Genomic DNA, 15,153 nt, shown 5'->3' with positions numbered 1-15,153 from the left:
TTGTTTCAATTGAAATCACCTTTCTGTTTTTTTAGAAGCCATGATTTGCACAACACTTGAATAAATGTAAATACCCCGCACTGAGGTGATGTACGTAATAAACAAGGGAGTAATCCGAATCCCAACGGGAGCTCTGTACTTCAGATATACTAATAATATATTCTAATAATACTAATATATTATAAAAATAGCAGATTGTCATTGGCAACGGCAAAAGAGTGGAAACATCATTCGCACTTGTTCGTATAAAGTCCATTGGTCGCCTCACGTAACTGCCGAACGGAAAGTCCGTTGTCCGCAGCCAGTCCGTTGCTCGAGTCACGTAACGGACAAACAGAAAGTTCGTTATTCGAGGCGTACGTTATTCGAGGCACCACTGTATTTTGAATTATAGTACAGTATACCTTATTAATTAAGTTGATTAATTTTACTTCTGATACGCTTCACAGCAGGAAAAATATAACGTTTATTACGTATCGTTTAATATGCAATAAGAGCAATTTTTCATTTAATTTTCGTGGAAACTGATGAATATTTGGAATCCAGACTTTTATCACATGGTATAGATTTCGGTTGAGATTCCAAAATAATTCTTTATCGCAATTATGGAAAACATCGCGTGGTATGTTTTGAAAACAGGCAACTCAATTCTCTATTATTTTTAGAATAATTCGTCGCAAACTGTACTTCAAAAACTAGAACAACTCTAATATTATAATATCATGTGCTTGTAGTGTATATAGATGTGTAAGATAAAATGAATTTCAATGTCTAATCTATGAGCAAAATAAAAAAGAAATTTTTCCAAATTAACAGAAACAGATCTTATCAACTTTTTACTTTATTAAACGTCAACTCGAGCCATCTTTTGCTCCTGTTAAAAAAAAATCATCCAGGATTTGAGACATACGAAATCCGAAATATTCCTTTTAAAAATACAAAGAATTTAATGCATTATCACTGCTTTGTGTAGTAAAGGTTTTTCTTCGGAAAGGTTCATGTAAATACAAATAGTATTGGCAATACGTACTAACAATTAAGCGCACAAATAAAATACTTTAAGCCTTCAGTTCTACTGGGAATATTTTGTAAGTTTTGTATTTAATAAAGATGTAAAAACGCTTAGGAAATCGCTAGCTTTCTAAATGTTATTTATATGAATTTACAAAGAAAATATGTACAATCTTACGTTATATTTTAATTAACAATTATTTAAATTAAAATATTTATATTTAATTTAAAAATTATAATAATAAGAAATCTTATATATTGTTTCGTAATCAGATTAACAACACGGATGACAATGGATTGTCTCTGTTTCTTAGAAATTGCTCGAAAATAAATTATAAACATTCTCAATTAATTTTATAATTATTGAATCCATACATATATTTAATTAAACAATTCGAGTAATTGAAAGTGAACATTATGGGTCAGTGGAGAATGAGAAAAAAGTGAAATTGATGAAGAGGAAATGAATGAAGGAAGTAATGGTAGAGAGAAAATCGGTTAAAGAATAAATTTGTCATGAAGAAATATGATTCAGCGAAAAATAATTAATCGGGAAATGTGTCGAGGGAAAATGGTTTAGATTGACATAGAGTTCTTAAATCAGGAATTAATTTTCTACCTGCAAATCTTGAAACTAATGTAAACCATTTCACTCCTAACTAACCTAAATAAATAAATTTATTTTAATAAAAAAATACATAAAAAACAAAAAATTGCTTCACTTTTCTCCATGTCCAATCATCAAGAACAATAATCTTCAACTTTTTTTTAATTTAATTTTTTTTATTTTTAATTATTCTGGGATCGTCACCGGTAAACTTTTAGACTGTTTTGCATATTTTTGCAGAGGCATATCCTGTAGAGAAAGGTCGTCTCTGCTGTGGAAGGCTATTGTTCCTGGTGATTGATATGGCGAAAAGTGAAGACATTTTTTAGTCTTTTTTACGTATTTTTTTTTATTAAAGTGTAAATTCCTCAGCCCTTTTTTACAAAATAGATTTATTATTTGATAAATTATCATTCAATAAACTAGGATATTTTAATATTCTGTACAGGAACGAACAAGAAATAAATGTAAAATTTAATTATGTATTCATCGTATTAAATACTTATTATTTAATAACAAAATGCTATATAAATAAAATTTCGCAAAATGCTTTAATATAAATAAATGCAATATTAAATGAACTGTACCTTTCAGAAACCATTTCCTATCGCTCAGATGTTGCATATAATGGTTATGACGAAAAACGGACTATATATCGATTTCTGTATTCCAAGTGACTGCAATGAAAATGATTTAATAAATATTATTAAATTGGGTAAGAAATTAAAGCTATTTCTTATTATTTGTTATATTTTAATCAAGAAAAATTTAATATAGATCCATATTACATCTTTGTGTACGTAAGACATGATCAGTTTTCTCTACATTTTCTATATTTTTGTAAATAATATATTTTAAAAAATTGGTTGATCGATAGGACAATATATTCAGTAATCTGAATACGGTATATTCACGCTAATCCGGCATGTCAAAAACTGTTACAGAGTTCTATGATACGCTCCTTGTGTAGTCATCGTATTTACTTGTGAGCTCTATATTGGCCTTTCTTTATTTGTAGACTTATTAACACCACCATAGGACATCAGTTAGCTTTAGAAAATCACTTTATTATTTCAAAAAGAATGCATTTCGAAAATAATAAAGTGATTTCATAACGCTAATCTGAAAATAATAAAGTGATTTCATAACGCTAATGGGGTGATAAATGTAGCAATAAAGAGAGGCCAATATAGTGCTCAGAAGTAAATGTTATAATATTTTCTCTCTTTTATTAGTAATTTTCAGTTGAACTTATTAAAAATAATAATTTTTGAAAATAATGGAACAAGATATATAACAAAAGAAATATGATAATTTTTTTGTATTTTTAGAATGTACAGTACGGGTGTATTTACTGTAGTTTTTCTGTATTTTTTTATATTAACTGATACTTTCACTTTTTCGCCTGTTATGCACAACTCGAGAAACTATTGTAATTTGATTCTTTTGTGTCATTTGCAAATCTAAGTTATGAGACCCTTTGAGCCAATATACTCGAATGTGAAATTGAAAAATTACAAGAGATATTATGTATGTATATGTGAGTGAAGTTGTGTTGGGATGTATTTCGTTTAACATATCAAAATAAAATAAAAATATTGTTAAACGTAATTTGGCATGGGAATATGTATATAAGGGGAATTGATACTAATAAATTTTGGAGTTTTGAACTCTTTGTAGTGAGGAGATAGAGGGTGTTATGTGTAATATCTCATGTAATGTGGGAGTAAATAAAAATTTTACTTCTTATTGGCATTTACAATATTTTTGAAATACATATATAAAGACTTTTTTGTTTTTTATGATAATTAATAATATAAAATTTTTTTGTAATAACTTCTCATAATACTGTGGATGGTGTTATATTCGATTTTAACTATAAGCTAGTGTCATAGTGATTTTTAAATATTTTCTAATAATGATTTTGGTATTATAATTTCACATGATTATTCCTTTTAACTTTTGTTATTACTTACATTTTATAACCTAGTATAATTAAATATTATCAAGTTTCCTAATATCCATTTTACTTCTATACTATTCCTAAGTCGAATAAGAGCCTTATTGCTTGCAAATAAGAGCATTACTGGTAGCTGTTTATTCTTCATCTTGTCTGTTTAAGTGCAAGTGACAGCGTATCTTTTCATTTCTTTTTATATTTTCCTAACACTTTTGTTAATCCACATACCATGTTTATTCTTTTGCAGCATCCCATCGTTGGTGTTTCTTCAGCCCTTATTCGTTTAATTATTACATTTTCAACTTATCGGAATGGGGCATAATCTCTTTTTATATGGCATGTTGAAACCAATTCAGACGACCCTTTGCATCTTATTATACGTCAGAGCTACACTCGAATTTTTTTATTATATAGAATGTACCAGTTAAACTTGTGAAAGAATGTTACGAAATAGACGAGAACTTTTTATTATGCTGTTGTATTGTTCTTCGTTTATTAGGATATACATTTGAATTCCTTCATTGAATTACATTATCAGTTTCTGTATACTTTACTGCTGTATTATTCCAGTAAAATTTATCTCTTAAAAACAATAAAATTTATACTTAGGTCTCACAGGGGCAAGTGTCAAGGTCTTTCTTGACCTATGACAGGTACAACTACAGTATTTCATGAGCAATTTCAAATTTGATTTTTATACTTCAAGGGAAACAACCTAGTGTATTAAGTTAATTATTGAGTACAGAATAGTGAAAATTCTGTAATTAGTTAATAGTTTTTATTTTGATTTGTGATTTCTAGTTATAGCTATGTGTAACTGTTCTTTTAAATTTATAAATTTTTTTATATTTTTTTAGTACTTCCTAAAAAATTTTCTGTTAAAGTTAATTACTGCAGTTCGAAGGATGATAAAAATGACATTTCAACTGCCCAGTTAATTTGCATGTAAGTATATTGCCTCAAATACTAAGTGAATATTGTTCAAATAACCCTATTCAATATTATATCAGAAGATATTTTGCAGTTCAATTCAAATCAAATCTGAAATGGTTACATTTCAGGACATGCCAAAAATATTTATGTATAAAGAAAACAAAACAATATCAAAACTCACCACTTTGTTTCCTTTGATGCATCAGATGTTGGATCCGTGTAATTTTTGGTTTTGGGCGCTGAAAAACATGTGATTTCTTGAAAATGTTATAGACTTGGAATCCCTGAAATACATCGTCACAATGTATTTCAATTATCACAAAGCGTCACGGTCGGCTATTAAACACAATGTTTATTACCCTCCATGTTTTAAAAAGTCAGAATGGAGACCACATCCGACAGCATTCTTTCATCTCCAGATCTCTATATAAAGTAAATGTCTTGTACAATTAAAACATTTGTTACTTGTAGCGCAAAAATAGCGATCTTGGCGAGTTTTATTACTAATTTTGTACGGAAATATTTGAAGAACGTCCTGGAATGTCCTCATAGCAGATTTTGTTGCATTTCAACTTCTGAATATTTTTTCAGTCAGCATAAAATAGTAATGATTTAATTGACGTCACCTGAAATATTTTATTACATTTTACCAATTATTAATTTTATAACGTTATATATTATTTGATAAAATAGTAAATGATTTTAGTAATATGAAAAGTATTTCTATATTCATTTTAATTTTTTTCTTCCAGAATTACATTTTGTTTATTTTTTCTGTGGATATTAATTGCAACTGTCGTAGATGTACTGTTGAAATTGCATATCATAACGTCCAGTAATATACAAGGTAAGAACACCTTTATATTAATAACAGAATTACATAGATATCTTAATTACGTTAATGTTTTCAATTTAAAATTAGTTTATTATGATCATACATTATTATTAGAATATCTTAAATAGAAATAGGGTAAATTTTTTAATCGATAGACACATCCTTTGTTAGAGGGTTCTCGTAAGACAGCTTCTTATAAGGTAACGTTCAAAATACATATACAGAAGAGTCATTTATGTGTAGGAAAATGTATAGAAGCAAAATCGGTTAGATTAGACATAGCATCACTTGAGTTCTGTATTCAATTAAACAATGTCTCAGCACATCACTCAGGTTTTCAGAGCAAGTTCTGCAAGTTCTATCTGCCAATAGGACTATGGAGAACTGGCTTTCAAATCTTCTTTTATCTTATTTCTGTCCCATATTTAGGTGTTAGACATATAGAGAAACGTAGAAAAATATCATATATCTTGTCTGGTCCGAACCCACCACTGAATACATTATGTGATTTTTTTCCATTTTCCCATTGTTGGGCAGAAAGAGTAAAAAAGAGTAAAAAAAACAAACATTCGTAATTCAAAATCCATAATAGAACCGTTTTATATTTTATCACATTGAAGTAGAAGCCAAAGTTTCATATTTAGAATATCAATTTAAATGTTCTAGAGTCTAAATTTATGTATTGAAATAGAAATAAATTATTTTTTCAGAAATATTTCTGGAAACAATTACCTCGGTTTCTGTTTTAAGTTCCGGAAGAAAGCTTTTGTCCTCGGCTATAAATAAGAAAACATCATCACTCTGTGGAATAAAATCCTTAGTTATCATCTCAATCGTGTTTGCTCATGTTCTAATATATGTAAGTGCATTCCCGAATAAGGCAGGTAAGTACTCAAATATTAATGTTTATTCGTAAATGTGCGTTAAGGGTTAAATAAGTTACATGTAAAAGCAGCCATATAACATTTTATTGATTCATATAAAGTAAAACCTGACTAATACAGACAATCAACATCGTAATGTTTAAAATTCTGTTGTAAAGTGCAGGTAAACACTATATGTTAGTTATACGGTTTATATTTGAAAGAAATAGACATGTTTTCGCGAATTGTAGGGATGTCGGTTTATACGGGGAGACCATGAAATCATATACTTTTTAATGGTAAAAACTGGCATGCGTGTTTAATTGATGTTATAGATGCTTTCCAAATCGCCTAAAGAGGCCAGTTTTTATTCTAAAATCGTAAAATTGTACAATTTAATGTCACCCAAGAATCACACGTAATCTATGATGAAATGCAGAAATGATGAAAAATCACAAATTTGTTATTTTTCTGACAATGTGAAATGAAAAATGTTCATTTGTATATTTATTTATTATAATTTGATTACAAACGCAAAGTTAAACATATCAAATTTTAGGAACTAGTAAATTGTTTCAACTTTTTTGATTTGATTAATTTTATTTTCTAGTCGCAGTTTAACCGAAATGCCCGTACAACCCGGGTTTTCAATCATGCTGGTATCTTAGGGTTATATGAGGCATCACTGTGAAACTGCAGAAATACGGTATTAATTATTGCATCAGCTACGATTGTAACATCATTAATTTGTTTACTTTTCTATACAGTTCATTTAGAAACCTAATATACCAATTATGTAAATGGGCAAAAGAATTTACGTTTAGGCCTATATATTCCTGCGGAAACTTCCTTCGTAAAATGCAGTCTTTCACTTATTAAAGCATGTAACACTCTTTGTTTGCTTTGCAGTTTGCTGGAAATATTTTTTAATGTGTTTTGCAAATTATTTTGTGTTTGATATAATAAATTATAATTACATTTTTACAGTATATACTAAAAATTTAGCTGAATTATTTAACGATCTCCCTGTCGAAATTTCCTTTAATGCAACGACTATGATTGAAACATTTTTCTTTATCAGGTAAGTTTATTGGAATTAATATATATATTTGGCGCCGTCTTGTTAATCCTTCTACTAATAATTAATACACCGGCCTCTCAAGTTTTCGGAATACTTCCAATTTGATAGAATATGCGCTTCCCTTATTAAATTAATAATTATCATCCGTATGTTATCAATCGTCATCATTTCTGTGCTTCTCATAACCATTTACATCACAAACAGTTGAAAAGGAACTCGAAGTCCGTAATGCATACTCTAATAAGTAAAAATATTATTTTCTAAAGATTGTCCTGTTTCTAGTTGATGGTGTAATAAGTCTTGCGGAAAAGAAAAGCCGTCATAGCGCTAGTAAAATTGAATCCATTATTCATGTCACACCACAATTTTCCTATTTACCCCAGTATTATTCATTGCATTTTCTCTTGCATTAGAAGTCCAATTTTTCTGGTTATACACCATAAGATATGTGTTAAAATTTCCTGCATAACAAGTTTAATCGTGTAAAAAATTCCATATCAGTTTCAACGACGATGTTTTACCCATTTACGTAGTTTATGTTGGAGACAAATCGTAATCTCATTGTAACTTTATCCATTATAAAATTGATAAAGTATCTGCTGATATTTACTATATTGTATATCAAACACTTGCACACCCGATGTGGAGCCAAATTATCAGGTCTTATTGTTTTGGCAATACTCCCTATCCAGTGCTGTTCATTAATTTTGACATATCTTATTGACCTGCTGTAATTAAAACTATCATTCAGTGAAGCAAGGTCGCATGAAAAGACACAATTTTTTCTTAGTATTTCAGTATAACAACAATGTAATTAAAATGGATATATTTACAGTTATAATATTTTTAAAAGTTTCACTATATTGGTGTTTGTAATGGTAATTACATAGTAAAAGAGAATTCGTAAAATAAAACAATGCAAGAATTAGACATTGTGCTAAGAGGAGTACTTTCCGAGAGGATATGCTATGAAAATCTGGCCCCTAATTATGTGTCAAACACGCAAAGATAACCCCCGAAAATTCCATGCGGTCAGCGCGTTGGTCAGGTATGAACACCTGCCCAGTGTTCAGTGGTTTGAGTGACATTATATAATATGTTTTACTTAGCTTTTCAATTGTTTTCGCCGCTGAACATTAGTAATTGATCGTGGTTTCGCACGTTGCCAACCTGTAGTGTTCCATATTTTATTCACGTTTGTAACACCTAAGTAGAGGCAGTTTTTCATAGAATGTTCTCTCAGGAGGAATCTCTTATCGACACATCACTTATATCTCGCGTTGCTGAACAAACACAATATAAATATTATTATTTAATCGTTTCTATTATTTCTAGTGGATTTCTAACATTCTATTTTAAAAGAAGTGATTCTTATTTGGGAAATTTTTTCTTCATTATGAAAAGAATAATCAGGTATGGTTTCATTATAAAATATTCAGATATTAATTATTTTGAATAATCTGTACGTTAAAATTTATTCTAGAGTAACTTTGCCAATTTTATGTGTATTGGCTACTATAATTATTCTTCCATTATTTGGCGATGGTCCGCATTGGCATTTCATTCAACAATTAGCTAAATTTGCAGAAAAAAATTGGTTGAAATACGTTTTCCATTGGCAGAATTTTGAAGAATCCCACATTAAGGTGTTTTAATCGTGTACTTTATTAAAGTGAAAAATACTACACATTAATAATAATAATTTTTATTAATTTTATTTCTTAATATAATATAACAATTTGTAACGTTTCTTTTCAGTATATAGATTTTCTGTGGTTCCTTCATGTGTTGGTACAGCTAAATTTGCTGACGTTTCCATTGCTTTTCATAAAAGACAGGTAAATAAATAATTGTTTATAAGGGTCCATCCCGGATATGTGAATTTATATTTCTTCCGACAGTATCGTCTTACTTAACAACCTGGAAAAACCCACAATGGATGTAAAATAGTCTGTTTCCACAGGACAAAATGATGAGGAATAAAACTACGTTTTGTAATAAATAACTAAACTGTTTCATAAATCAACAAATTTATTGGTACTTTTCAGCAAATGTTTAAGTGATGTCTATTTATGTTAATGTCCTGAAACATTCAAAAATCTAGTAATCAATTTCGTAGCTTTCCCGGCGGTTAAGACATTTTATTAAAAAAATAACTTTTATGTATAACATAAAAGTTATTTTTTATTAATCATAACATAATTTTGTATGACGCCGTCTGTTATGAGATTTTATCCTGAAAAATTTTCAATTCTATTAGTTAATTATTTTAAAATGGCAAAAAAGCTTAATTATTAGTATAGTGATGAATTTTATTTAATAAATTTCTAAATGCTAATAATGACTAAACTATTAAGTCACATGACTCTTGTCGAGATATTGTGCATGATCTATACTACTTGATCTTTAACCTTTACCCCATTCTGAGATATTAAACAGAATAGACACCAACACACACACAAACACATACATATTCACAATATTCTTTTGTGCTTTTCTTTTACTTGTTCGAATTCTCAGTTCTCGAAACGTGAAGATTTGCAAAATATCCAAAGGATCAGAGTTTATGAAATAATTTTCTGGAAATTAAATAAAGATTTGCCATTTGTCTGGTTCTTCATATACTTGCTAATCTGTTCCTTTATAATTCGGTTTCTTAGTTATTCGAAATTCCAGCCATCGTGAATGCCTATTACCTTCTTTCTCAATTAAAAGATTAATCTCATCATATATCTTTTTACTCGGGTTTAATTTTTGCCTGCAAAATTAAATGTCAGTTTTATTTGGCACACTCCTCCAAAAACTTTAGTATTCATGGGCATCAGGTCACATCATTCACTGCCTACACGCAAAGTAATTCAATATCCTCGCTATTCAGACTCCTCTTCTCGAAGGGAATGGATGTATTAACAAGTTTCTTGTCTATAGTAAATGATTCCACTGAATAATTTCTTTCTTGTTGATTGCTTTATTCTGTCCATCGCTTTAGAAATTTGAACTGTATTTCGATCTAAATTTTCAGAATTCTTTCACCAATTTCTGATTCTGATAGGTTGAATCATTTATTGATCGAACAATAATTATTTCTGATTAAGTTTTTCACGTCGATCTGAATATTAAAGAATATTCAGATCAGCGATATCGACTACACTGTTATATATTCATGCGCTTATAAATGAATAATTCCTCCTCATTACAACTTTTGAAAATCGATTACACATCACATTTTTCATTTAATTGTTGACATAAATGTTTTCGTAAAGAAGAATTTTTTTTTCAAAATTTCAGATGGCCAAGTGCTGCAAATATCATTTTATTTGTCTTCGTACTTGCAGGGTTTATATCAAACGTTACCCATTTACTTATTACTGGAAATTATACAATGGCTGGCATTTCAATCGATTTGTGGTAAGTTGACATTTAACAAAATATCGATTTTCTAACGAAATATATTACGGAAAGAGAATGAGAATGTATGTGCAATTTAAAAAATTTCAGCCCAAAAACGAAGAAATATTGAAATTATAAAGTATAATGTCCTATAAACCAACGCAAAATGGTAAAATAAAGATTAAAACGTAACTTGCCAATTTTAAAAAACACAATATTCACAGATTTGTTTGAATTTCTTTTGAATTCCTCTGTGTGTATAACTGAACAAGAATTCGTTCAATATGCATTGTCGCGTTATCACGATGCTGAAAACCCTTCTGAAACTACGTATCAGATTATGAAATATTATTCTTTTTAAAGTAAATTCGTGAATAATTATTCTACATGTACAATAAAAATTTCTAATGATTATCAAAGGTGGACGAAGACCAGCTGAATAATGATAATCATAATTATACTCGTCTTCGTCCATCCCTTCTCTGATACAGAAGATTCGGATCTTAACGTGATAATCCTCTAAACTATTGTAAAACAAAAATATATTACTCCAATAGAAATTTTAAATTTTATTATGAAACACATAGTGTATATAATTTTTGATATTATGCTACCTAAAATCTATAAATTATATTGTTTTTATGTTCGCATGTGACAAATAAGTGTTATATCTATTATTGTACATGTATTGCAACATAACAATACACAGTATTTTAGTATTTATCATTTCAGGAAATTGAGAAGATATTTTCTTGAAAATTATCGAAAACCGTACAGTACACATTTAAGTACTTATTGCGTTGGATTACTAATTGGATCCTTTCTATCGAAAAGACAAGAATTGAAATTCAAAATGGTAAAATTTATATAATTTTTAATTTAAAAATTCAAATTTTTATGATATTTTTATTTCGCTAAAATATTACAAATTATATTTAAATAAAAGGTAATTTTGCAACATGGTTAGGTGAAAAAGCCTTTATTTGAACTGACACCATAAGAACATTGATGAGTATATTGATATTACTTCTTTAAATATGATTTACATACGTAAAATCTGTGTAAACTGGATTCGCACGGTACCGAAATTTTTTCGGGTTAAGTTTCCGTTTGGGACAGCACACATTACTTACATACATATTGCAGAGTACAGGTTCATGTTCAGGTTCAGGTTCAGGTTCTTTATTGCCGTACAAAGGTACAAGCCCGGTACCGCATAAGCACAACCGGTTTGAAAACGCATACAACAGTAAAGTTACAGGAATAGAGTACATAACATAGCATAACATGATATTCGATAAAAATCAATTATATACATGGTATGAAATAAAAGATGGGACTGTAGATACGGAGCACTATATACATAACATGATATACAAAGCAGTTTAATTGCATACTAGAGATCGCGTAACAAATAAGAATGACTTTATATACAGGACATTGAATTGGAACACAATATACAAGACAAGTACATGTCAACGGTCAAATACATAGTGGAATTGCATAGCAATATGAATAAGTTATAAGTGGTGGTATTTATGTTGCTAGGAGGTGCTAGTTGAAACGTTGAGAGCTGCAAGTTTACAGTATTTGTTGACTAGCTGATTGAAGTAAACGTAAGTGGAATGTTCGTTGATCAACTCGTTGCAACTACAGGGCCAGTCCTTTCCCCGAGAGTTGATTATAATCTTTAAATGTTGCCGCTCAGCATCGAGCATTGGGCAGTTGAAAATATAATGAAGTGCTCCATCCTGAGTGCCACAGAGGGAGCATGTATTGTTCGAGTAGTTGGTAAATCTGTTAAGATAGCAGTGGAAATTACCATGGTTGGTAAAAAATTGCGATGTGGAATGGTTGAGTTTCAACCATTTATAGTTATAAATGTCTGAGATATGCGGGAAGAAGTTATTGGTAATTGATTGACGGTTGTTGTTCCAGTCATTCTGCCAGTTTTCGAGGAGATTGTTCCAAAGGATGTGCTTTAAGGTGGAATTGCTCATATTATTATAACTAGTGGTGAGAGTGAGGTCAGTGGCAGCCTCCTTTGCTAGTTCGTCTGCCCGCTCGTTACCAGGATTACCCTGATGTGCACGAGTCCAGTTCAAGAAATATTCATTGGTGGAATGACGAATAGTGCAATAAATATCAGTAACTAGGTAGTGTGGATGTTTGTTTTTAATGCTGGCAATTGTGGCTTGACTGTCAGAGACGATGTTTATACTAAGGCCAGAGAAATTATTTTCACACCAGTGTATGGCGGCATTTACAGCAAAGAGCTCAGCCTGAAAGACTGAGCAATGGTCGGCAAGTCTGAGCTGTTTGTGGAAGATTTCATCTTCGTCCCTATATACCACAAAGCTGCATCCAACATGATTATCAACTTTGGAGCCATCCGTAAACACTTTGCAGTTGTTATTAAAGTTCCCATTAAATTTAATTGGGTTAAGATCTCCAGGGTAATGAGTAAGGTGAAAGGGAGTGGACTTCTCCAAGTCATTGGCATTAATTGTGTAGGAAGGGTTGATGTTAATGTTTTGTCCCCACTTGACATTCCACTGTTTGTAATATAAGTCAATAACTTTTTCAATTGGCGGTTTGAGGGCCATCACCTGAAGGCTTGCATTTGGGGCGGTGCGATAGGCCTTTGTTATGAGTAGTAGGGCTTTACGTTGGGCAGAGGTGAGTGCACGTCTAGGATGAACTTTTTGAGCGGCTTGACCCCAGGTGCCGCAAGCGTAAGTGATGGTAGGAATAAATATGTGGTCGTAGATGGTCCCCATTGCCTCTGAATTGAGGCCCCATTTATTTTTGGCATACTTGGCAAAGGTATGAAAGATGAGGCCCGTGCGAGCAGCTATATGTTTAATATGCTGGGTCCAGGTTAGAGTGGGGTCGAGAGTAATGCCCAGGTAAGTGATATGCTTTTTCACCTTGACAGATTTCCCATACATTCTGATGGTCGGAACACGTGCGTAGAGGTTGTTCTTACCTGGGCTGTTGAACATGATGCATTTGGTCTTCTCTGCATTGAAGGATAGCTTGTTATTTTCACCCCATATGCAAATGTTTTTAATAACAAGCTCTGCTCTGTGTTCAATGGCAGCTCTGGAATTTCCACCAATTAAAATAAAAACATCATCAGCATAAGCTGTGATGGAGTCTTGCCCAAAGTCTGTCCGCAGGAACGTGTCAAAAGCAATATTCCAAAGAGTGGGGCCACAGGCAGACCCCTGAGGACAGCCACGTGTCACTCTTCTTTCCTGTTGGCAGTCACCATATTGTAGTATGGCAGTTCTATCTGTAAGATAATCCTTGATCAGATGATATATGTTAGCTGGGCAGTTGATATCTGAGATGTTTGAGGATAATAGGCCATCAGGCGCTGTCGAAGGCCTTAGAAATAACCATGCTGATTCCCAGTATGTATTTGTTATTTTTAAGAAGAGAGTGGATTTTGCTTATTACCATGTTGATAGCTTGCGGAGCAGACCTTTGTGGCCTGAAGCCAAACTGGTGTTCGCTAAGATAATTGCCATTTTCCAAGTGCCAAATGAGTCTATTATTAATTAACTTCTCCAGAACTTTACCCATGGTAGGCAGAAGGGAGATTGGTCGAAGATCTTCATTGCTGCCTGGCTTAGGGATAGGTATGATTTTAGCTATCTTCCAAGCACTGGGAAAGATACTATGTCTAAGGCAGTTGTTGAAAATTTTAAGAATATTTTCTGGGATTAAAGTCCAAATGTGTTTGGCAATTTCTGCAGTGATGTTGTCCATTCCAGGAGCCTTACCGCGCTTAAGGGTGTTAAAGATCTGGTTAGTTTCTTCATGGTTGAAGGGAGGCATGTCGGTAGTGTTGATGCTATTTTGTTGACTGTGTCTGATATTACTTTGCCAGTCATTGTCGGTGTTAGGAGAATCATCGAGGCAGAAATTATTCATTTGAGCTTCTAGGGTTTCCTCTAAGTTGGTGGTGAAGGTATTGTTAATAGAGACTGTAGTAAGGATGCGGTGTTGCCTCAGTTTCCTGGTGCACAACTTTGTAATATAGCCCCAAGGATTGCCAGAGGCACTGGTACAGAATTCCCGCCAGGAATTGAGCTTGGATGTTCTAATTTCATGTTTGTAGATTCTTTGGTGCTGTAAGTACTGAGTTTTGAGGTTGGAACGTCCAGGCTCACTGAATGTGCTTTGGTATCTTTTGCGTAGTAGGTTATTTGTTTTTCTCAGTTCTGAAAGTGTGGAGTTCCACCACGGCACCTGCCTGCCCTTAGGAGGGGTCTGNCCATGTTTTAAAAAGTCAGAATGGAGACCACATCCGACAGCATTCTTTCATCTCCAGATCTCTATATAAAGTAAATGTCTTGTACAATTAAAACATTTGTTACTTGTAGCGCAAAAATAGCGATCTTGGCGAGTTTTATTACTAATTTTGTACGGAAATATTTGAAGAACGTCCTGGAATGTCCTCAT

The 15,153-nt window shown here is 31.6% G+C and overlaps 2 protein-coding genes across 2 annotated transcripts; one reads left to right on the top strand and one right to left on the bottom strand.

Moving 5' to 3' along the window:
• Positions 1-2,194: 2,194 nt before the first annotated feature.
• On the top strand, positions 2,195-11,680 carry LOC111636627. Its single transcript, XM_023381910.1, has 8 exons — positions 2,195-2,333; positions 4,436-4,523; positions 5,264-5,358; positions 6,057-6,230; positions 7,197-7,290; positions 10,579-10,698; positions 11,413-11,536; positions 11,648-11,680. Exons 1-8 carry the CDS (start codon positions 2,195-2,197, stop codon positions 11,678-11,680), a joined length of 867 nt encoding a protein of 288 aa, XP_023237678.1.
• A 544-nt stretch (positions 11,681-12,224) lies between these two features.
• LOC111636626 lies at positions 12,225-13,685 on the bottom strand. Its single transcript, XM_023381909.1, has one exon. It carries the CDS (start codon positions 13,683-13,685, stop codon positions 12,225-12,227), a length of 1,461 nt encoding a protein of 486 aa, XP_023237677.1.
• Positions 13,686-15,153: the final 1,468 nt, after the last annotated feature.

Source organism: Centruroides sculpturatus, unplaced genomic scaffold (genome assembly GCF_000671375.1).
Source record: "Centruroides sculpturatus isolate CEXI.00-Female unplaced genomic scaffold, Cexi_2.0 scaffold1065, whole genome shotgun sequence".
Taxonomy (NCBI): Eukaryota; Metazoa; Arthropoda; class Arachnida; order Scorpiones; family Buthidae; genus Centruroides; species Centruroides sculpturatus.
Note: the sequence above shows the minus strand (reverse complement) of the source record. Positions and strands in the feature narration are given on the sequence as shown.